This window comes from Chiloscyllium punctatum, chromosome 29 (genome assembly GCF_047496795.1).
Source record: "Chiloscyllium punctatum isolate Juve2018m chromosome 29, sChiPun1.3, whole genome shotgun sequence".
In the NCBI taxonomy this organism is placed as follows: Eukaryota; Metazoa; Chordata; class Chondrichthyes; order Orectolobiformes; family Hemiscylliidae; genus Chiloscyllium; species Chiloscyllium punctatum.
The window spans coordinates 35,360,696-35,384,946 of record NC_092767.1 but is presented as its reverse complement, the minus strand read 5'-3'; the positions used below and the strand labels follow the sequence as shown (position 1 = coordinate 35,384,946).

At 46.2% G+C, this 24,251-nt stretch overlaps 1 protein-coding gene across 1 annotated transcript; it reads left to right on the top strand.

The window, feature by feature from the left end:
* The first annotated feature begins 292 nt into the window (after positions 1–292).
* On the top strand, positions 293–1,126 carry LOC140454662 (cysteinyl leukotriene receptor 1-like). Its single transcript, XM_072549597.1, has one exon. The coding sequence runs from the start codon at positions 293–295 to the stop codon at positions 1,124–1,126; it is 834 nt and encodes a 277-aa protein (XP_072405698.1).
* Positions 1,127–24,251: the final 23,125 nt, after the last annotated feature.

Sequence of the window (24,251 nt, the reverse complement as noted above, 5' to 3'; positions counted from 1 at the left end):
AAACTTCCTCTGCACCCGTTCCAGTGCCTCCATATCCTTCCTATAGTATGGCGACTAAAACTGCACACAATATTCCAGATGCGGCACCAGAGTCTTATACAACTGCAGCATGACCTCAGGACTCAGTTGTCATAAAATCCTGGTATTATTGTCTGAGCTGGAAAATAAGTTTAGTAAATATATTCTCTCTTTTTCTCCCCTCTAATCTCTTACAGTTAATTTACTGGGAATTGTGATACTGTCCAGGGGAAAGTGTGGCCTCTCCAACTGCATCACTCGCTACTTGATGGCCATGGCGACAGCGGATCTAATGTTCATTAGCATTGGAATCATACCTTTGCGAGTCTGTTTGTACTTTTCCCCAGGGCTCATCCTGCACATAACCCCTGTGTGTCGTGTAAATTCTTTCCTACAGTCTGCAGTCACAGACCTTTCTGTCTGGTTCACCGTCACTTTCTCCTTCGATCGATTTGTGGCTATTTGTTGCAAGAAGCTGAAAACAAAATATTGCACTGAGAAAACTGCAGCTGTGGTTTTAGCAATCACTAGCTTCTTGCTCTGTATAAAGAATATTCCGTACTATTTTATTTATGAACCTGTGATAATAATTGATAGTATACCATGGCACTGTACTGTGAAGCCAAACTCATACATTAACCCTTGGTGGGTGGCATTTGACTGGTTTGATACAGTCTTAATCCCATTGATCCCATTCGCTTTAATTCTGTTGGTCAATACTTTGACTGTCAGACACATTTTAGTGGCCAGTAGAGTGCGGAATGGACTCAGGGGTCAGAGCAATGGAGAGATTCGCAGAGACCCAGAGATGGAGAGCAGAAGGAAGTCTGTGATTTTACTTCTGGCCATATCAGGCAACTTCATTCTTCTGTGGTTGGTTAATGTTATAGAATTCATTTATTATAACATCCAAGGAACAGATCCTGCGGATTACACCCCACCTGAATATATATTTGAACAAGTTGGAGAAATGCTACTGAATTTAAGTTGCTGTACAAACACTTTTATTTATGCTGTGACTCAGTGCAAGTTCCGAGAGCAACTGAAGAATGCGATGAAATATCCAATCACAACAATTATTCAATTAATGAAGAAGCAAAACAACTGAGACTCATCTAGAGGAGGGTGGCAGCCAATTAGTGAGTGATGCCCAATGTTTGATAGCCAGTTGAACCAATCAGAGAGCTCTGAATGATGCCTACACAGCAGCTTCAACAATTCACGGAGATCTGACAATTACTGACAGCAACATCTACAAAACTGGGCATGAATGACAGCCAAGTGAACCAATCCTATAATCCTATCATTGTCCACCATCAGCACATCTACTACAAACCCATAGCTCCTCCCACCCAATGTCCTGCAAGAACTCCATCCCATTCTCCCAATTCTTTCACCTCCACTGCATCTGCTCGGACAAGGAGACATCCCAGATGTCCACCTATTTTGAGCATTGTGCTTTTCCTTTCTCCATCATCCAGACAGCCCACTACCGCACCACTTCCATTCCCCGTTCCACTGCTGTAAACAACCCCCATCTCAACACAATAAGGACAGAGACACCTTTGTCCTCACCTACCACCCCACTCGTCTCCGCATGCAACACATCATCCTCAAACATTTCTGCCAGATCCATATAGACCTCACCTAGAACATCTTCCCCTCCCCTCCCCTCTCAGCTCTCTGCCAGGACCGTTCCCTCCAACAGTCCTTGGTTCCAGCTGCCCCCACCGCCGAAACCCCAGGTACCTTCCCCGGCAACCAGAAAAGATACAAAACCTGCTGGTACACCGCCCTCCACCTTCACCTCCATTCAGGGCCCAAGACACTCCTTCCAGGTGAGACAGAGGGTCACTGTCTCTCCTCTAACCTGGTTTACTGCATCAGATGCTGCCAGTGTGGTCTTCTCTACATTGGGGACACCGAACATAAACTTAGGGAACGGTTCGCTGAGCATCCCATCCTGGTCAGCCGGCGCTGAAAGGACCTCCCAGTCTGAGCCCATTTCAATTCCCCCAACCACTTCCTTTCCAACATGACCATCCTTGGCCTTCTCCACTGCCAAAACAAACCACGGCGTCTTTTGGAGGAACAACACCTTATCTTCTGCCTGGGCACCCTGCAGCCCGGAGGACACAATATTGAGTTCTCCAATTTCAAATAACCTCAGTCCCCATCTCCCGACTCCCTTCAAAGCCATTTCCCCCCACCCTGCCCCCTCCCAACCCTTCTACCGCTCTCTGCCACCAACCGGATTCATTCCTCCCATTGACCAACTAAGTCATACCCTCTACCTGTCCTCACCTATCCCCACTTCACTACCCTGCCCCTGCCACCCCCTTTATCTGCAGGTCCCCCCACACCCACCCCCAGTCCTGAAGAATGGTTACACCCACTTCTCTACCTTCTGATGCTGCCTGGCTTGCTGTGTTCTTCCAGCCTCCTGTCTGTCTAATTAGCAGATATCCTGTCAGCCATGTTATGACTTTGACGGTTTTAACCAATCAAAATGGGACAGGTTGTAATGGGTATTCCTTTTGTCCAATGGTTGCTGAGTTCTTGCAGAGTAATGGCTGCTTTAACCAATCAGAAATCTCCAAACTCCCCAGCAGACCCAAGAACAGTAAGAAAGTAGCAAACACAAACGAAGCACTTTGATGCTGGAAATCAGGAAGAACAAAAGAGGCTGGTTCCTGCTGGTGAGGATTGCTGGACCTGAAACGTGAACTCTGCTTTCTTTCCACAGATGCTGCCAGACCAACTGAGTTTTTCCAGCAGTTTGTGCTTTTGCTTGTGACAATGAGAAAGATGTTTCAACATTGACATAGAAACATGAACAGAAAAGCTAGAAACATTCGGATCATCGTGTCCATGTTAACAAATAGCTGGCTACAATCATCCAATTTTCCAGGTTTGCTTACAAAGTCCTGGAAGTTGTGGCAAAGTAATTGAAAGTGGAATGAACCTCCTGAAGAAGTGGTGGATGTGGGTACAATTACAACGTTTCAAAGCTATTTGGATATATACATGAGTAGGAAAGGTTTGGAGGGATATGGGCCAGGTGCAGGCAGCTGGGACCTATGTAGTTTGGAATGATGTTCAGCATGGACTGGTTGGACCAAAGGGTCTGTATGACTCTATTTAGGTGCTGCTTAAATATTACATCAGTTTCCGACTCAAACACATCATCAGGCATGGCTTCCATTTTCCAACGACACTCTGAGTGATAAGCCTAGTCCCAAACTGTCCTCGAAGCCGTCTTCATCGAAACATAAATCTGTGCCCCTGGTTGTTGAATCCTGTATTGATGGAAAAAGGAAATGCCTTCTGATGCACCCCATCCATCCCCTCGTGACCTTATAAAATGCCCTCCCTGTTTTTAAGCACTATCCGTCTAGCAATAACGACACTATTCTGTTTACCCACTGCACCTACATACTAAGCTTCTGTGATTCATGCACAAGGACACACAGATCCCTCTGCACAGCAGCATCCTGCAATTTTTCACTATTTAAATAGTAGCCTATTTTGACCAAAATGGATGTATTTGTATTGTGTCGCAATAGCCTTACCAGATCATAGGACTGCCCTCTCATTATAGAGAAGCAACTGGGGATGATTTCACCTGAGGGGCACCAGACCTTGAGCAAGGGAAGTGGTTGTGAAAGAGCATTCTCCATACTAACCTCAAACCAGTGATGGGAATTGAACCCAGACTGTTGGTATCATAATGCTCTACCAACCACCAATCCAACCAAGCGAGCTAAACTGACTCCCATCAAACTCGATGACCTCACATTTACCAACATTGTACTTCACCTACCAGATCCCTGCCCACTCACTTAACCTATTTATATCCCTTTGCAGATTTTTAGTGTCCTCTGCACTGTCCCACTCATTTCAGTGTTATCTGCGAACATGGATGCACTACACTTGGTCCCCAACTCAAAATCACCTTGGCTAAATCATGAAAATATACCAATCTAGGCAAGAGTGAGGACTGCAGGTGCTGGAAACCAGAGTCTAGATTAGAGTGGTGCTGGAAAAGCACAGCAGGTCAGGCAGCGTCCGAGGAGCAGGAAAATCGATGGTTCGGGCAAAAGCCCTTCATCAGGAATTCCTGATGAATGGCTTTTGTACGAAACATTGATTTTCCTGCTCTTTGGATGCTGTCTGACCTGCTGTGCTTTTCCAGCACCACTCCAAAAATCACCAATCTGGCTTCTGAATCACTTTACCTTCCTGCCCTCTACCTTCAGGGACCTGTGGATTTGTATCCCAAATACCCACTGATAGTCACTACTTTGCATGGTCCCACTGTTCACGGTTTCATCCTTGTTTGCCTTCCACAAGTACACAGCCTCTCACTATTTCCCAAGTTGAATTCCATTTGCCATTGCTCTGCAAAGCTGAACAATCTGTTGGTGCTCTCCTCCAGTTTATGCCATTCTCCTCACTATTGATCACCTGGCCAATGTTCATGTCATATGCAAACTTCTTCATCATAACACCTGCAGTTATCTCCAAATTCTGAAAATACACCATAGACAGCAAGGGCCTCAGCACCAAGCTCTGTGGAATCCTATTGAAACACACTTCAAATAACCAGCTGCCGGAGGAATTGGTGGAGGCGGGTACAATTAAGACATTTAACAGGCACCTCTATAACTACTTGAGAAGGAAGGGTTGAGAGGGCATGAGGAAAATGTTAGCAAATGGAACTGGATCAGTTTAGGTTATCTGGTTGGCATATACGAATTTCTGTGCTGTATAATTCTAATGCAGAGAAACATCACTCTGCCGTCTCCCTCAGTTTTTTTGCGTCTCAACCAATTTTGCATCTAATATCCAACTTTCCCTTACATCCCATGGTCCTTTACTTGATCAGTCTTCCATGAAGGAATTTTTCAGAAGTTTGCTCAAATCCATGTAGCATTAATCAACTGCATTACCCACGTCAACAATCGTGGTTCCCTCCTCAAGAAAAACAAGTCTGTCAAACACAGCCTTGCCTTATGAAATTCTTACTGGCTCTCCCTGACGAACATCAGTATTGACAAGAATTATTTTTAATAACTTCCCCATCACTGCAGTTACACTGATTGGCTCTAATTACCTGGTCTACCACTTTCTCCATTATTGTGACACTTGGATAATGCTAGCAGTTCCCCATTATCTAATTGTTCAGTCTATCCAAACATAACCATACAAACATAACCATACACACACACACACACACACACACACACACACACTATAATGACTGAGACCAATCTGGGCGTTAACTTATGCTGTAAGATGCCGTCACTCTGTGATAGTTTGAAATAACTGACATATTTTGAGTGAGGATAAGGCATTGGTGAGCTAAATAGAATGACTTTATTTCGAAATAGCTTCACCTTGGGTCAAAATTGAAACATTCAACATGGACAACAATCTGGAGGAGTAAAATCAGTGCAATGAGAGGATTTTCAAAACAAAATAATTCATGAGAAACCATTGACAGATTGAATAAAGGAAAACTCATAGAAGCTGTTTAATATTGTCAGAGCAAGAGAATAACTGGAGCAAGTGTTCGGACCCATTACAGACCACTGTGGCTCTCTGCTAGTGGATGGGTCAGACATGGACACAGTCTTCAGTGAATAATTTGCATTTGTACTCACAATTGAAAAGGACATCAGAGTTATGGACATTAGATTGGATAGACTGAACAATTAGATGAAATTGCTATAGAGTGGAAATACGAGGGAGTTCAGTTGCCCTGAAAAAGGATTAACCTGAATGCATGTTTGAGTTGTATCCTGTTCTGTCAGTGAAGTCAAGAAAGGATAGATGAAAGGCTCTATCAATAATTTTAAATTCTCTCTGTCCACAGATGAAGTGCAAGATAATGGGGAAGTCTACGTGAGTGCATCGTTATTTGAACGTGTGGGTGTGAGAGTGTGTGTGTATGTATGAGTGAGTTTTTGTCTGTCTCAGTGTGAAGTGGGCATTCCAATGAATCCAAGCGAATGATTTTAAAAGGATCAGCATATTCCATGTTAAGACACAAATGTCCATCTTGGGAATAAGTGAGAAAGGTTCAAATGTTGGTGGATGTAAGTTACCACATGTTAAAATAATTCCAGGTTGAAATTAATCTGACAACTGAGATTAGATGGGATAAACTGCCACTAATTTCCCCAGTCTGGCAGACTGCTGACTATAGATTCGCTAAGTACAATTCCAAATAAAGACTGAAGATCCATTGACACTGATACCGACAACCCAACACCTCAACACAGCGCTCAACTCCTCCTTGATGGATTCCTGACCCAACACTGCAATCCCCCCACCCCAACTGATCCCTACCCAACACTGCAATCACCCCACCCTGACTGATCCCTACTCAACACTGAAATCAGCCCTCCCTGACTGATCCCTCCCCAACACTGTAATCACCCCTCCCTGACTGATCCCTACCCAACACTACAATCACCCCTCCCTGACTGATCCCTTCACAACACTGCAATCTCCCCCTCCCTGACTGATCCTTATCCAGCATTGCAATCACCCCCTCCATGAATGATCCCTACCCAACACTGCAATCACCCCTCCCTGACTGATCCCTACCCAACACTGAAATCACCCCTCCCTGACTGATCCCTACTCAACACTGAAATCAGCCCTCCCTGACTGATCCCTACCCAACACTAAAATCACCCCTCCCTGACTGATCCCTACTCAACACTACAATCACCCCCTCCCTGACTGATCCCTACACAACACTGTAATCAGCCCTCCCTGACTGATCCCTACCCAACACTACAATCACCCCTCCCTGACTGATCCCTACACAACACTGTAATCACACCACCCTGACTGATCCCTACCCAACACTGTAATCACCCCTCCCTGACTGATCACTACCCAACACTGTAATCTCCCCTCCCTGACTGATCCCTACCCAACACTAAAATCACCCCTCCCTGACTGATCCCTATCCAACACTGTAATCACCCCTCCCTGACTGATCCCTACCCAACACTGCAATCACCCCACCCTGACTGATCGCTACCCAACACTGTAATCACTCCACCCTGACTGATCCTTACCCAACACTGTAATCACCCCCCGACTGATCCCTACCCAACACTGTAATCTCCCCCTCCCTGACTGATCCCTACCCAACACTGTAATCTCCCCACCCTGACTGATCCCTACCCAACACTGCAATCACCCCTCCCTGACTGATCCCTACCCAACACTGCAATCACCCCTCCCTGACTGATCCCTCCCCAACGCTGTAATCACCCCTCCCTGACTGATCCCTACCCAACACTGTAATCAGTCCACCCTGACTGATCCCTACCCAACACTGTAATCACCCCACCCTGACTGATCCCTACCCAACACTGCAATCACCCCTCCCTGACTGATCCCTACCCAACACTGCAATCACCCCTCCCTGACTGATCCCTACCCAACACTGTAATCACCCCTCCCTGACTGATCCCTAACCAACACTGTAATCACCCCTCCCTGACTGATCCCTACCCAACACTGTAATCACCACTCCCTGACTGATCGCTACCCAACACTGTAATCACTCCACCCTGACTGATCCCTACCCAACACTGTAATCACCCCCCGACTGATCCCTACCCAACACTGTAATCTCCCCTCCCTGACTGATCCCTACCCAACACTGTAATCTCCCCTCCCTGACTGATCCCTACCCAACACTGTAATCCCCCCTCCCTGACTGATCCCTACCCAACACTACAATCACTCCATCCTGACAGATCCCTACCCAACACTGTAATCACCCCTCCCTGACTGATCCCTCCCCAACACTGTAATCACCCCTCCTTGACTGATCCCTACCCAACACTGTAATCACCCCTCCCTGACTGATCCCTACCCAACACTGTAATCACCCCTCCCTGACTGATCCCTACCCAACACTGCAATCACCCCTCCCTGACTGATCCCTACCCAACACTGTAATCACCCCTCCCTGACTGATCCCTCCCCAACACTGTAATCACCCCTCCCTGACTGATCCCTACCCAACACTGCAATCACCCCTCCCTGACTGATCCCTACCCAACACTGTAATCACCCCTCCCTGACTGATCCCTACCCAACACTGTAATCACCCCTCCCTGACTGATCCCTACCCAACACTGCAATCACCCCTCCCTGACTGATCCCTACCCAACACTGTAATCACCCCTCCCTGACTGATCCCTACCCAACACTGTAATCACCCCTCCCTGACTGATCCCTCCCCAACACTGTAATCACCCCTCCCTGACTGATCCCTCCCCAACACTACAATCACCCCTCCCTGACTGATCCCTACCCAACACTGTAATCACCCCTCCCTGACTGATCCCTACCCAACACTGTAATCACCCCACCCTGACTGATCGCTACCCAACACTGTAATCACTCCACCCTGACTGATCCCTACCCAACACTGTAATCACCCCCCGACTGATCCCTACCCAACACTGTAATCCCCCCTCCCTGACTGATCCCTACCCAACACTGTAATCCCCCCTCCCTGACTGATCCCTACCCAACACTACAATCACCCCACCCTGACTGATCCCTACCCAACACTGTAATCACTCCACCCTGACTGATCCCTACCCAACACTGTAATCACCCCCCGACTGATCCCTACCCAACACTGTAATCTCCCCACCCTGACTGACCCCAACCAAACACTGTAATCACCCCTCCCTGACTAATCCCTACCCAACACTGTAATCACCCCTCCCTGACTGATCCCTACCCAACACTGTAATCCCCCCTCCCTGACTGATCCCTACCCAAAACTACAATCACTCCACCCTGACTGATCCCTACCCAACACTGCAATCACCCCACCCTGACTGATCCCTACCCAACACTGTAATCACTCCACCCTGACTGATCCCTACCCAACACTGTAATCACACCCCGACTGATCCCTACCCAACACTGTAATCTCCCCACCCTGACTGACCCCAACCAAACACTCTAATCACCCCTCCCTGACTGATCCCTACCCAACACTGCAATCACCCCTCCCTGACTGATCCCTACCCAACACTGTAATCACCCCTCCCTGACTGATCCCTACCCAACACTGTAATCACCACTCCCTGACTGATCGCTACCCAACACTGTAATCACTCCACCCTGACTGATCGCTACCCAACACTGTAATCACCCCACCCTGACTGATCCCTACCCAACACTGCAATCACCCCTCCCTGACTGATCCCTACCCAACACTGCAATCACCCCTCCCTGACTGATCCCTACCCAACACTGTAATCACCCCTCCCTGACTGATCCCTACCCAACACTGCAATCACTCCACCCTGACTGATCCCTACCCAAAAATTGTAATCACCCCCCGACTGATCCCTACCCAACACTGCAATCTCCCCTCCCTGACTGATCCCTACCCAACACTGTAATCACTCCACCCTGACTGATCCCTACCCAACACTGCAATCACCCCTCCCTGACTTATCCCTACCCAACACTGTAATCACCCCTCCCTGACTGATCCCTACCCAACACTGCAATCACCACTCCCTGACTGATCCCTACCCAACACTGTAATCACCCCTCCCTGACTGATCGCTACCCAACACTGTAATCACCCCACCCTGACTGATCCCTACCCAACACTGCAATCACCCCTCCCTGACTGATCCCTACCCAACACTGCAATCCCCCCTCCCTGACTGATCCCTACCCAACACTACAATCACCCCACCCTGACTGATCCCTACCCAACACTGTAATCACTCCACCCTGACTGATCCCTACCCAACACTGTAATCACCCCCCGACTGATCCCTACCCAACACTGTAATCTCCCCACCCTGACTGACCCCAACCAAACACTGTAATCACCCCTCCCTGACTAATCCCTACCCAACACTGTAATCACCCCTCCCTGACTGATCCCTACCCAACACTGCAATCACCACTCCCTGACTGATCCCTACCCAACACTGTAATCACCCCTCCCTGACTGATCGCTACCCAACACTGTAATCACCCCACCCTGACTGATCCCTACCCAACACTGCAATCACCCCTCCCTGACTGATCCCTACCCAACACTGCAATCCCCCCTCCCTGACTGATCCCTACCCAACACTACAATCACCCCACCCTGACTGATCCCTACCCAACACTGTAATCACTCCACCCTGACTGATCCCTACCCAACACTGTAATCACCCCCCGACTGATCCCTACCCAACACTGTAATCTCCCCACCCTGACTGACCCCAACCAAACACTGTAATCACCCCTCCCTGACTAATCCCTACCCAACACTGTAATCACCCCTCCCTGACTGATCCCTACCCAACACTACAATCACTCCACCCTGACTGATCCCTACCCAACACTGTAATCACCCCTCCCTGACTGATCCCTACCCAACACTGCAATCACCCCTCCCTGACTGATCCCTACCCAACACTGTAATCACTCCACCCTGACTGATCCCTACCCAACACTGTAATCACTCCACCCTGACTGATCCCTACCCAACACTGTAATCACTCCTCCCTGACTGATCCCTACCCAACGCTGTAATCACCCCTCCCTGACTGATCGCTACCCAACACTGTAATCACTCCACCCTGACTGATCCCTACCCAACACAGTAATCACCCCCCGACTGATCCCTACCCAACACTGTAATCTCCCCTCCCTGACTGATCCCTACCCAACACTACAATCACCCCACCCTTGACTGATCCCTACCCAACACTACAATCACTCCATCCTGACTGATCCCTACCCAACACTACAATCACACCACCCTGACTGATCCCTACCCAACACTACAATCACTCCACCCTGACTGATCCCTACCCAACACTACAATCACTCTACCCTGACTGATCCCTACCCAACACTACAATCACTCCACCCTGACTGATCCCTCCCCAACACTGTAATCACCCCTCCCTGACTGATCCCTCCCCAACGCTGTAATCACCCCTCCCTGACTGATCCCTCCCCAACACTGTAATCACTCCACCCTGACTGATCCCTACCCAACACTGCAATCACCCCTCCCTGACTGATCCCTACCCAACACTGTAATCACCCCTCCCTGACTGATCCCTACCCAACACTGTAATCACTCCTCCCTGACTGATCCCTACCCAACACTACAATCACTCCACCCTGACTGATCCCTACCCAACACTGTAATCACCCCTCCCTGACTGATCGCTACCCAACACTGTAATCACTCCACCCTGACTGATCCCTACCCAACACTGTAATCACCCCCCGACTGATCCCTACCCAACACTGTAATCTCCCCACCCTGACTGACCCCAACCCAACACTGTAATCACCCCTCCCTGACTGATCCCTACCCAACACTGCAATCACCCCTCCCTGACTGATCCCTACCCAACACTGTAATCACCCCTCCCTGACTGATCCCTACCCAACACTGCAATCACCCCTCCCTGACTGATCCCTACCCAACACTGCAATCACCCCTCCCTGACTGATCCCTACCCAACACTGTAATCACCCCTCCCTGACTGATCCCTACCCAACACTGTAATCACCCCACCCTGACTGATCCCTACCCAACACTGTAATCACCCCTCCCTGACTGATCCCTACCCAACACTGTAATCACTCCACCCTGACTGATCCCTACCCAACACTGTAATCACCCCACCCTGACTGATCCCTACCCAACACTGTAATCACCCCTCCCTGACTGATCCCTACTCAACACTGTAATCACCCCTCCCTGACTGATCCCTACCCAACACTGTAATCTCTCCACCCTGACTGATCCCTACCCAACACTGTAATCTCTCCACCCTGACTGATCCCTACCCAACACTGTAATCTCCCCCTCCCTGACTGATCCCTACCCAACACTGTAATCACCCCTCCCTGACTGATCCCTACCCAACACTGTAATCACCACTCCCTGACTGATCGCTACCCAACACTGTAATCACTCCACCCTGACTGATCCCTACCCAACAATGTAATCACCCCCCGACAGATCCCTACCCAACACTGTAATCTCCCCTCCCTGACTGATCCCTACCCAACACTGTAATCCCCCCTCCCTGACTGATCCCTACCCAACACTGTAATCACTCCACCCTGACTGATCCCTACCCAACACTGTAATCACCCCTCCCTGACTGATCCCTAACCAACACTGCAATCACCCCTCCTTGACTGATCCCTACCCAACACTGTAATCACTCTACCCTGACTGATCCCTACCCAACACTACAATCACTCCACCCTGACTGATCCCTCCCCAACACTGTAATCACCCCTCCCTGTCTGATCCCTCCCCAACGCTGTAATCACCCCTCCCTGACTGATCCCTCCCCAACACTGTAATCACTCCACCCTGACTGATCCCTACCCAACACTGCAATCACCCCTCCCTGACTGATCCCTACCCAACACTGCAATCACCCCTCCCTGACTGATCCCTACCCAACACTATAATCACCCCTCCCTGACTGATCCCTCCCCAACACTGTAATCACCCCTCCCTGACTGATCGCTACCCAACACTGTAATCACTCCACCCTGACTGATCCCTACCCAACACTGTAATCACCCCCCGACTGATCCCTACCCAACACTGTAATCTCCCCTCCCTGACTGATCCCTACCCAACACTGTAATCCCCCCTCCCTGACTGATCCCTACCCAACACTACAATCACTCCACCCTGACTGATCCCTACCCAACACTACAATCACCCCCGACTGATCCCTACTCAACACTGTAATCTCTCCACCCTGACTGATCCCTACCCAACACTGTAATCACCCCTCCCTGACTGATCCCAAACCAACACTGCAATCACCCCTCCTTGACTGATCCCCACCCAACACTGCAATCACCCCTCCTTGACTGATCCCTACCCAACACTGTAATCACTCTACCCTGACTGATCCCTACCCAACACTACAATCACTCCACCCTGACTGATCCCTACCCAACACTGTAATCACCCCTCCCTGACTGATCCCTACCCAACACTGCAATCACCCCTCCCTGACTGATCCCTACCCAACACTGTAATCACTCCACCCTGACTGATCCCTACCCAACACTATAATCACTCCACCCTGACTGATCCCTAAACAACACTACAATCACCCCCGACTGATCCCTCCCCAACACTGTAATCACCCCCTGACTGATCCCTAGTCAACACTGCAATCCCCCCTCTCTGACTGATCCCTACCCAACACTGCAATTTCCCCTCCCTGGCTGATGTCTGCCTCAGCACTATGTTACCCCCCTTACACCCTCTCTCCCCTCCCAAAGTTCTGTCCCCCTCCCGTGTTTCTCTCTCTGTTCCCCCTTCACTTTTCTCTCCTAATCTCTGCTCTCTTCTCCCTGTCCCCTTTCCCATTCTTTCTCTGTTCTTTCTCTCTCCTTTCCCTCCCTCTTCTTGTTGAGCCGACTAATTACCTCCTGAGTTGGATGATCCTGTCTTGGTCTTGGGTATCTAGCTAGCATAGTGACCATTAAGGTGGCATTTCAGTCTTTGGCTGCAGTAGTTGGTCTGTTGTCAGTGTCAGTCGGTGAAGTCCTTCCCAAAATACCAGAGGGCCATACCCAGGTTAGGAAGTCACCGATACAACCACCAACATAAGTTAAAAAAAGCTCAGAAACACCTGAGAGGGATTTGGGAGAATGTGGCCACAGAGAGTGATGCTGATTGCCTGAAAGAGTGATGGAAGAAATTGAGATTATTCTGCCATCATTCATTTTAAAATTGGAAGTGGATATATATTTAAAACAGGAAATGTGTGAGACTGCAGGAAATGAGCAGCAATGGAATGAAATGGTTCATTTAAAGAGCAAGCAGGAAGACAATGGGCCAAATGACCTCTCACTGTGTGGGAAGATTCAATGAAACACCTGCAACAGAAACAGTCTCATAATACTAACAGGCATCAAGTCCATTTTTAAGATTTAAAACTGACCATGATTTGTTCAGGAGCACCTCGTTATTTTGTTTGTATTGTGAACACACGACAGAAGATGGGATTATTTAGTGTGGATTGGAACAGCATTCCCAACAACAGGATGAATTCTCAGTGCTGTCTCTTTCTTGTTCTCTCAATCAGCTGGTGTCAGACCCTGCCCTCTGCCTCCAGCTCCTGGATGTCTTCAGCAATAGGCCGATGTCGTTCTGATATTGACAAAACAGAATGGTGGGGGAGTTATACCCATATATCTGAAAGCAAGGCAACTATTTCTGTCAACTGTATTCACTCCACACAATGTGGTCTCTTCGACATTTTGGAGACCAAACACTGATTGAGTGACTGCTTTGTGGAACACCCCCTTTCTGACTATGGCCTCCTGTCAATTTTAAATCTCCACTTTGGTCTCACACTAACATTTCTGTCCTTGATCTACTGCACTGTTCCAGTGAGGCTCAACATAAACTTCAGAAACAGTCCCTCATCTTTTAATGAGACACTTTCCAGCTTCTGGATGAAAACTGGGTTCAGCATTTTGACAGAAACTTTGTCTCCATTTGTTTCCATTTCTTTGTTTGTTTCTGTTTGATTTCCTTCCGTCAGTAGCACACCTACTCCATGCACATCGTTAGTTTTTATAGGGTCATAGAGATGTACAGCATGGAAACAGACCCTTCAGTCCAACCTGTCCATGCCGACCAGATATCCCAACCCAATCTAGTCCCACCTGCCAGCACCCAGCCCATATCCCTCCAAACCCTTCCTATTCATATACCCATCCAAATGCCTCTTCAATGTTGCAATTGTACCAACCTCCACCACTTCCTCTGGCAGCTCATTCCACACATTTGCGTTTCTTGTCTGGTCCATCATTATTCCCTTGAGCCAGGAAGACTCACTCTTCTGTCATTCAATCTTTCTTGTCTTTACCCCGATCACAAACCTTCCTTTTGACCTTTTCACACCCAGCCCTTCCTCAAAACCTGTTGCATCTCCGACTTTTCCCTGTTCTAATGAAAGGTTACAGACTCAAAACATTAACTCTGTTTCTCCCTACACAGATGCTTCACTGAACTCCCTCAATAGCAAGAATGTCCTTCCTCAGACTAGGAGACCTAAACTACACACAGTGTTCAAGGTGTGGCCTCACCAAGGTCCTGTATAACTGCAGTAAGACATTCTTACTCCAGCACTCAAATCCTCTCACTGTGAAGATTAGCATGCCATTAACTTCCCTCATTGCCTGTTGCACCTGCGTGTCCCACAGTGACACCCAGATCTTGTTGCACCTCACCTTTTTCCGAATCTGCCATTATTCAGATAACAGGCCTATTATTTTTGTGACCACATTATTTTGCCTTTATCGAGTATTTGCCCACTCAGCCAATCCATCCTGCATCCTCTTAGCATCCTCCTCACAACACACACACTGCCACCCAGCTTGGAGTCATTAGATTAGATTAGATTATTTACAGTGTGGAAACAGGCCCTTCGGCCCAACAAGTCCACACTGACCTGCTGAAGTGCACCCACCCAGACCCATTCCCGCACATTTACCCCTGCACCTAACACTACGGGCAATTCAGCATGGCCAATCCACCTAACCTGCACATTTTTGGACTGTGGGAGGAAACCGGAGCACCCGGAGGAAATCCACGCAGACATCGGGAGAATGTGCAAACTCCACACAGGTAGTCGCCCGAGGCGGGAATTGAACCTGGGTCTCTGGCGGTGTGAGGCAGCAGTGCTAACCACTGTGCCACTGTGCCATCATCTGCACATTTGGAGACACTGTCTTCAATGCTTTGTACAAATTGTTAATGTATATTGTTAACAGCTATTGTCACTATCTGTCATTCTGAAAAGAACATGTTTATTCCAACTCTCTGCTTCTTGTCTGCCATCCAGTTCTCCAGCCATGTCAACACACTGCCTCTGATACCATAAGCTTTAATTTTCCTGACTAATCTCTTGTGTGAAGCCTTGTCAAAAGCCTTTTGAAAGTCCAGATACACAACATCCACTGATTCACCATTATCTACTCTACTGGTCACATCCTCAAAGATTTCCAGCAGATTTATCAAGCACTGTTTCCCTTTAATGAATCCATGCTGACTAGCACCGATTCTGTCACTATCTTCCAAATGCTCAGTTATGACATCCTTAATGATTGACTCCAGCATTTTCCCCACAACTGATATCAGGCAAACTGGCCTATAATTCCCTGTTGTTTCTCTCTCTCTCTCATATTCCTATTTACCAGCCTCACATTTTCTAGGTGGAGGATTCCCACTTCTGCTGTTTAAAGAGATGTCTCACTGAATGACCCAGATCAGAAATCCTCTCAGTGTACTCTGCCTGTCAGTGACCACACTAATAACTGGATACACTCAGCAGGTGAGAGTGAATAGGTGTAAACAAACAGAATGAACGGTTCAAGCTGATGACTGTTCATCACAACTGATGGAAGCTGGAAATATAGTGAGCATTGCAGAATCTTCAGAATGTCTGTGATGGTGGGGAAGCACGGGACAGGAGATGTCATGATACAAATGGCAATGTCACTTCTGTTATGGACCAGGCCAGACCTCTCAAAACATTTCAAGAATGTAGCCCAGACCCTAACTTTGTGAGTTGTTTTAAGTAGGCATAGGTGGATATTCCAGGAGGGATGCAGCTCGTCAAATCACTTAGTTTAAACAAAACAGAATTTATTTGCAATATTACTGAATGAATCACAAATAAAAAAGAACAGAATATGGAATAACTTAACATATCCAAAAACCCAACAGATTATCCCAACTTAATGGTGCTGTTCCAAATTCATGCAAAAATCCTCATAAATACACCTTGGCACAAAAACAGGTAAAATAAAACACAGGGTCTTATAGGAGAGAGAGAGAGAGCAGAGGGATTTGGCATGGAATACTTTCTTCCATGTAGCTGTTTCTTGGACCAGCAGTCTCAAACCGACTGACTGCTTTCAGTAAACAGCCAAACTGCTAAAACCCAAGCCAAATCAAACCAAACTAAAGCTGAGCTGGGAGAACTGGCTACTCCCCTTTCATTGTACAAGTGTTTTTTTGAACATTTTCCCTGAAGCAGTATCTGTAAGCTACAATCACATTTGCCCTCAAACCCTTCAAACTTAGACTTTTCAGAATTGATGCTTTTATGACCTCTCTGACAAAAAACAAGCCAAGGACAGCATAACCTTGCTAAAGGAGCAGCTTTGTCAGACTTCCAATTCTGACAAAACAAAGAACCACAATATGTCCTCAGATGAGTTTGTGATTATCTGCATACCTGTCCTTGAAGTCAGCAAGAAAGAAAAAGGTCTTTGTTTATTTTTGAACATGCTTCTGTCCCTTTATTCCGTTTGTGTCTTCCGATATTGATCACGTCATTAAGGAAGGAGCAGCATTCTGGACACATTCTTAATTCTATCACTGACTGGTTTGCTCTGTTATTGCATATGGCTCTTCTAGCCTCCCATAACCCACTCAGGGTCTGGATTCACACTGAAGTCAAGTCACAAATTAATTAATGAACAACTGGATTTTATTAACACATTCCATGATCATTGCATGGTTAGTATTGTGAGAAGGTTTATATTCGAGATTTCCACCATGATTGAAAACCATTAGATGAAGCCCAGAATAAGGGGTAGACCATCCAGTCTCTCCAGCACCAATGCTCAGTAGCAGCTGTGCATTTCACGTTCAAGATGCAATGTTGAAAATCAACCTCGCTCCTTCAACACCACCTTCCAAATCTGTGACCACAATCATCAAGAGGGACAAGTGCAGTAGGTATTTGGGAACCCCACCCTTCGCAAGTTCCTCTCAAAACCACTCAGCCTCATGACTTACAGATACATCACTATTCCTTCAGTGTCACTGCGTGTGTGCTTTTAACAACCTGTAATGAGTTGTGTGAAAGCTTGTGTTGATTTGTGTGAGAAAGCAAATCTTAGCAGGACTTATACACATAATGGTAAGGTCCTAGGGAGTGTTGCTGAACAACGAGACCTTGGAGTGGAGGTTCATATTAATAGGAAGGGTATGGAGGGATATGGGCTGGGTGCTGGCAGGTGGGACTAGATTAGGTTGGGATATCTGGTCAGCATGGACGGGTTGGACCAAAGGGTCTGTTTCCATGCTGTACATCTCTATGACTCTATGACTCTATGTGTGCTTTGTCTGCGAAAGATTTGAAACTGCAGCTTTATATCTGGGTGTATAGCAAGTCAGTGTCCGTGAGGGGGATGGGGAGGAATGTGAAGGGCAGAAAGAGGCAGCCTGGGATAAACCATTTTTCTGCTGTTTCTTCCCTCAATCCCTCTAGGCCCACTCAAACTGGGGACTTTAACTTCCCCAATATTGATTGGAATACTGCAATGATCAGGGATAGGTATATACCGCAGGGAAAGAGGTACAACTGGAGGAAAGGCAACAATGATGTGATTAGGCAAGATTTAGGATGCATAGGATGGGGAAGGATGGATACACTGCAGGGGATGGATACGCTTGAAATGTGGAGCTTATTCAAGGAACAGCCTATTCGGCAGGGAGATAGTTGTCGAGAGAGGGAGCTATAGTTTACGAAAGAAGTTGAAGCGCTTGTCAAGAGGATGAGGCTTGAAGGCTCTATTAGGGGGCTTGAGAGATATAAGTTAGACAGAAAAGATCTAATGAGAGGGCTAAGAAGAGCCAAGAGGGGACATAAGATGTTGGTGAATACGATCAAGGAAAACCCTGAAACCTTCCACAGGTTTATCAGGACTAAAACAATAACTGGAGTAAGATTAAGGCCAATCAAAGATAGCAGTGAAAAGTTGTATGTGGAATCTGAGGACATAGAGGAAGCGCTTAATGAATACTTTTAGTCAGTATTCATCTTGCAAAAGGCCAATGTTAGTGAGAACACAGAGATACAGGTTACAAGATTGAGGTTGACAAAGAGGAGGTTTCAGCAATTCTGGAAGATCTGAAAATAGATGAGACCCCTGGGCTGAATTGGATTTATCTTAGTATTCTCTGGGAAGCCAGGGAGGAGATTGCAGAGCCTTTGGCTTCAATCTTTAAGTCATCATTGTCAATAGGAGTAGTGCCAGAAGATTGGAGGATAACAAATATTATCAAATGTTAACAAAAGGGGAGTTGGGACAACCCTGATAATCATAGGCCAGGAGCCTTACTTTAGTTGTGGGTAAGGTATTGGAAAAGATTCTAAGAATAGGATTTATAATCATCTGGAAAGGAATAATTTGATTAGGGATAGTCAACACGATTTTGTGAAGGGTCGTTCGTGCCTCACCAACCTTATTGAATTCTTTGAGAAGGTGACAAAACAGGTGGACTTTAGTAAGGTGTTTGAGAAGGTTCCACATGGTAGACTAATGCGCAACATATGGAAGCATGGGATTGAGGGTGATTTAGCAGTTTGGATCAGAAATTGGCTAGTTGAAATAAGACAGAGAGTGGTGGTTGATGGGGAATGTACATCCTGGAGCTCAGTTACCAATGGTCTGCCACAAGGATCTGTTTTGGGGCCACTGGTGTTTATCATTTTTATAAATGATCTGGATGTGGGTTTAGGTGGATAGGTTAGTAAACTTGTGGATAACACTAAGGTAGGCAGAGTTGTGGATAATGCCAGAGGATGTTGTGGGTTACAGAGGGACATAGATCAGATGCAGAGCTGGGCTGTGAAGTGGCAAATGGAGTTTAATGCAGAAAAGGGTGAAGTAGTTTACTTCAGAAGAAGTAACTGGAATGCAGAGGATGGGCTAATAGTAAAACTCTTGGCAGTGTAAATGAACAGAGAGATCTCGGTGTCCTGGTGCGTAAATCCCTAAAAGTTGCCACCCAGATTGATGGGGTTGTTAGGAAGGCATATGGTATGTTAGTGTTGATTGGTAGGAGGATTGTGTTTCAGAGCCACAAGGTCACGCTTCAGCTGTACACCACACTGGCAAGGCTGCACGTGGAGTATTGCGTGCAGTTCTGGCAGGATAGGCAGGATGTTGGAGTTTTGGAAAGGGTTCAGAGGAGATTTACTAGGATGTTGCCTGGTATGAAGGGAAGGTCCCAGGAGAAATGGCTGAGGGAACTGAGGCTGTTTTCGTTGGAGAGAAGAAGATTGAGAGGTGACTTAATCAAAGATAATCAGAAGATTAGATAGGGTGGACAGTGAGAACGTTTTTCCTTGGATGGTGGAGGCAAACACGAGGGGACAAAGCTTTAAATTGAGACGTGATAGATTTAGGGCAGATATCAGGGTAACTTCATCATTCAGAGAGTAATGGGGCATGGAATGGCCTGCCTGCAACAGTAGTAGACTCACTGACGTTAAGGGCATGTAAATGGGCATTGGACATACATATGGATAATAATAGAATGGGTACGTTAGATTGGCATTGGATTGTTTTCACAGGTCAGCACCACATCGAGTTCCAAAGGGGCTGTACTGTGCTGTAGCATTTTCTGTTCTATGTAAATAAAAACACTTGATGTATTCCACCCATAGGGGAGGTGTGCTCCAGGTAGAAGGTGCTAGGAGTTGATTGGATGAAATGGGATTTGGTGGTGAGTGGCTTTGAATGACAGCGCAGGGATTACATTACTCTGGCTCTGGCAGACAATCTGTCTCTTTCTGTGTGGACTGACCATGTATCTGTGTGTTTCTGTCTCTGTGTCTGAGAGAGAGTGAGTAGTGCTTGAATCTCAGACACATGTATGATCACTTAAGTCCATCCTGAACACCCTGGAACATGGACTGTCTCTGATGGGAGAGAGGAAATGTGAGGGACTATCGAGAGAGCACAGACCAGCTAGAATGGTCAGTTTCACTTCTTTAATCCTAATCTCTCCATGTCCGACCGCGCCTTATTTTTTTCTCTGTGTCTGATGTTTTCCCCTTATTTCTGTCTCTATGTCTCTCTCTCTCTCTCTCTCTCTCTTCATTTTTGTCTCACATCCTTTACCAATCTGTGAAGGTATCTGTTCCACACTCTCTCTCCATATCCCTTTCGCCTTCCTCACACTGTGTTTCTCTCTGTCTTTATCTCCTCTCCTCTACCTCTAAAGAAGCATGTCTAACGTCGCCTCTTAGTCTTTATGACTCACTTTACCCTTAATCTCATTTCCCTCATTTTGGATCTCTTTCTCTCTGTGTTGCATGCTACTTGCCCAAACAAATCTTGCACTGCCCTACAATTTTGTACTGGCCCCCTCTCGCACAGTCTCAATACATATTGTCTATTCCCTTCCCAAATACATTCCTTCACACTTCTCCAGACTGAGTTCTATTTGTCACTTTTCTGATCAAATGACCATTTGATTTAGATCATCCTGCAGTCTACAGACTTCTTATTCACTGCTAATGATTAGGCTAATTTTTATGTCATCTGTAAATCGCATCTCCTACATCCAATTCCATATCAGTGGTGTATATAACAGGGAAAAAAGATACCAATTCGCAATTCAAAGGAAGCTTTTTGGAAACAAGCTTCCAATCATACAAACACACTTCTCCCATTGTCTTTTTTTCAATCTCATTCCAGGTATTCCAGGCTTCAATCTTATTTTGCAAACAACCTGTCACTTCGCCTTTACTCAGATGATTTGTTAAATTATTGACCAGCCTGTCATATTGGAGCAGAAATCATGGAAAATGTACAACACAGAAAGAGGCCTTGACACTCACCGTTCTGGCAACAGTAAAGCAACAACAATTCTTGCTCAATCCCAGGACTGAACGAGTGATCTTTAGAATTTCCCAGTCAAATGTTCACCCAGCTAAGCTGTTTCTGCCAATCACACCCAACAACCTTTCCAAAATCCATTTGCTCCACATCAAAATCAGATCAATGTGATCATCTAGTTCCTGCTAAAAAAAGTCAGTCATGTTCATCAGATACAATTGTCCCTTAACAAATGCACATTGAAGGTCCTGGATTAATCTCTCCCACTGTCAGACGTCTTCCTGCCAAAGTTAAATTCGGGACCGTGCAGTTATCAGAACTTCCTGATGCCTCCAATGCATGTAAATATACTTTTGTACAAGTAAGAGATGCCTTTGGTTTGTTTGTTGGATAGACTCAAACTCCAATGCTTGTTTGTTTCCTCATATGCTCCTATACAGAACCAGACTGCTTTTGTGGCTATGTATATATGCAGATTTTTTAATGAATAAAGTACATTTATGAAAGTAAAAAGGCACCCACTGTAAATGGTCATTTATAATGTCTTTCAGAGTTATTTTCCATTCATTTTCCTGGCCCTGGAAATGTAATAGCACCTGGTCCCCACCCTTGTTATTTCTCCCTCACACTGTCCAACACAAGGGGAATAATTATTGTCTGTTGTCTCCATCTCTCTGATCCTGGAGCTTCACTGTTTCGCAGGTTACTGACCGCTACTGGCCACAAGTGGGAACTGCAACCAAACTGCAGAAATGCTCAGAAGCTGTCAGGGGTAACGAGGCTGCTCACGTGAACAAACAGGTTCTGTTTGTCCTCTCCACACTCAGACTGGTACACTTTTCGATTTACAAACAAAACAATCTATTATATATAATGAAGAATGGTGTTTGGATATTTGTGAACTTGCCCTGTTATATGTTACTCAAGATTGCGCAATATTTGCACAACAGAAAACTCTGAACATTAGTTTGGACGGTATGTAAGTATTAATTTTAAATACAAATGAGAAACTCGGGTGTTTTGGCTATTTCAAAGCTCCAGATTGAGTAGCCATATGTTAAGCTTTTATAGATCTGATATTTTAATCTTCCCTCAGCCTGTCTCCACAGCAGCTTTTAGAGTCATAGACTCAATCATCAGAGAAACTGACCCTTTGGCCCAACTTATCCATTCCGAACAGATAACTTAAACTGATCTATTGCAGTCCCATTTGCAAGCATTTGGCCCCTAACCCTCTAACTCCTTCCTGTTCATGTTCCCATGCAGAATCCTCTGAAATGTTGTAACTGAATTGGAAATACTCATCTATTTATTTAAGCTTCCCAGTGTGAGCAGTATCTCGCTGTTAGAACAACAGAACAGCCCCTATACAGGAATCAATAATTTAATAAAAAATGGGAAGCAGCACAGGAACAATATTCAGAGAATCAGAACAATTCTGACCCAGCCCCACATGATAGATCATGGAAAACCATCATTGCCAGCACCAAGCAACAATTCAATTGGGAGATAACGGGAGGCTTGATTTGTTCCTTATATAATGAAACTGCATGTATTTTCAGAGCAGAGTAGACGGTCAATCAAATCCATTAAATAGTGATTGGATAGTGTGAGTAGTTTTTGCACTCAGTTTCAATCCAGCCTGGAACTGTCCCATGGAGCTCATGAGTTTATCTTTATAGACCAGCCTGCTATATTGGCGCAGAATATGACAGGATGTTTAAGGAACAGCAGGAGAACGCTGAATCCATCATGTCTGCACCTGCTAACGAGGTACAATCCTGGGATTATTAATAGGAAACTTGTAATCTTGGATCTAACAGGGTCTTATATGAAATATTTTAGCCCATCAGTTCATAAGCTTTCATAAAAACAAATTAACATATCTCAGTGAGTTTAAAGATTTGTCGCCATCAACCATCAAAGCTTTACCCTCTCTTATCTTTATTGCGTCCCATGCTTACACGAAATATACCTGAAGTAATGTCACCCACTCAAAGATAGTCCCTCCCTGGCAATTCATTCACAAGACCAACTTCATTTCAGAAGATTAAATCGAGAATTGCTCTCCCTCTCACTGTGTGCAAAAGAGGTTAATGAAATATAATACAAGGATTTTGTGCTCTGAGTGCCTTGCACACTGTTTCTCTCCCAAATTGATAGTTGAGAGATAAAATCCCCAACTATTCCTGCTCGATTGTTTAACATTTAGAACTGTCTGACATACTGCTACTCGGTTTTCCTCAGATAATTTGGTTATCGACAATAAACCACAAGCAGTGTGGCTGCCACCTTTTTGAAAGTTCTCAGCTGAACACTTCTTGCCTCTTTTGTTGATCCATTGAGTATATCAGTGAGATCCCTGTTAACCAGAGTGGAGGAGGGGAATCCTCAGTTAAGGATCAAGAAGCTCATGTTGGATACATGGGGGTGGAAGGTGACACCACCAGAACAGCTAAAGATGGAGTTACAGGGAGAATGGAGTGGAATCTTTACAGGAGTCA

Bases quoted from the DNA above. Each gene is read 5' to 3' on its own strand.
- LOC140454662 (XM_072549597.1), top strand. From the start codon at position 293: ATGGCGACAGCGGATCTAATGTTCATTAGCATTGGAATCATACCTTTG.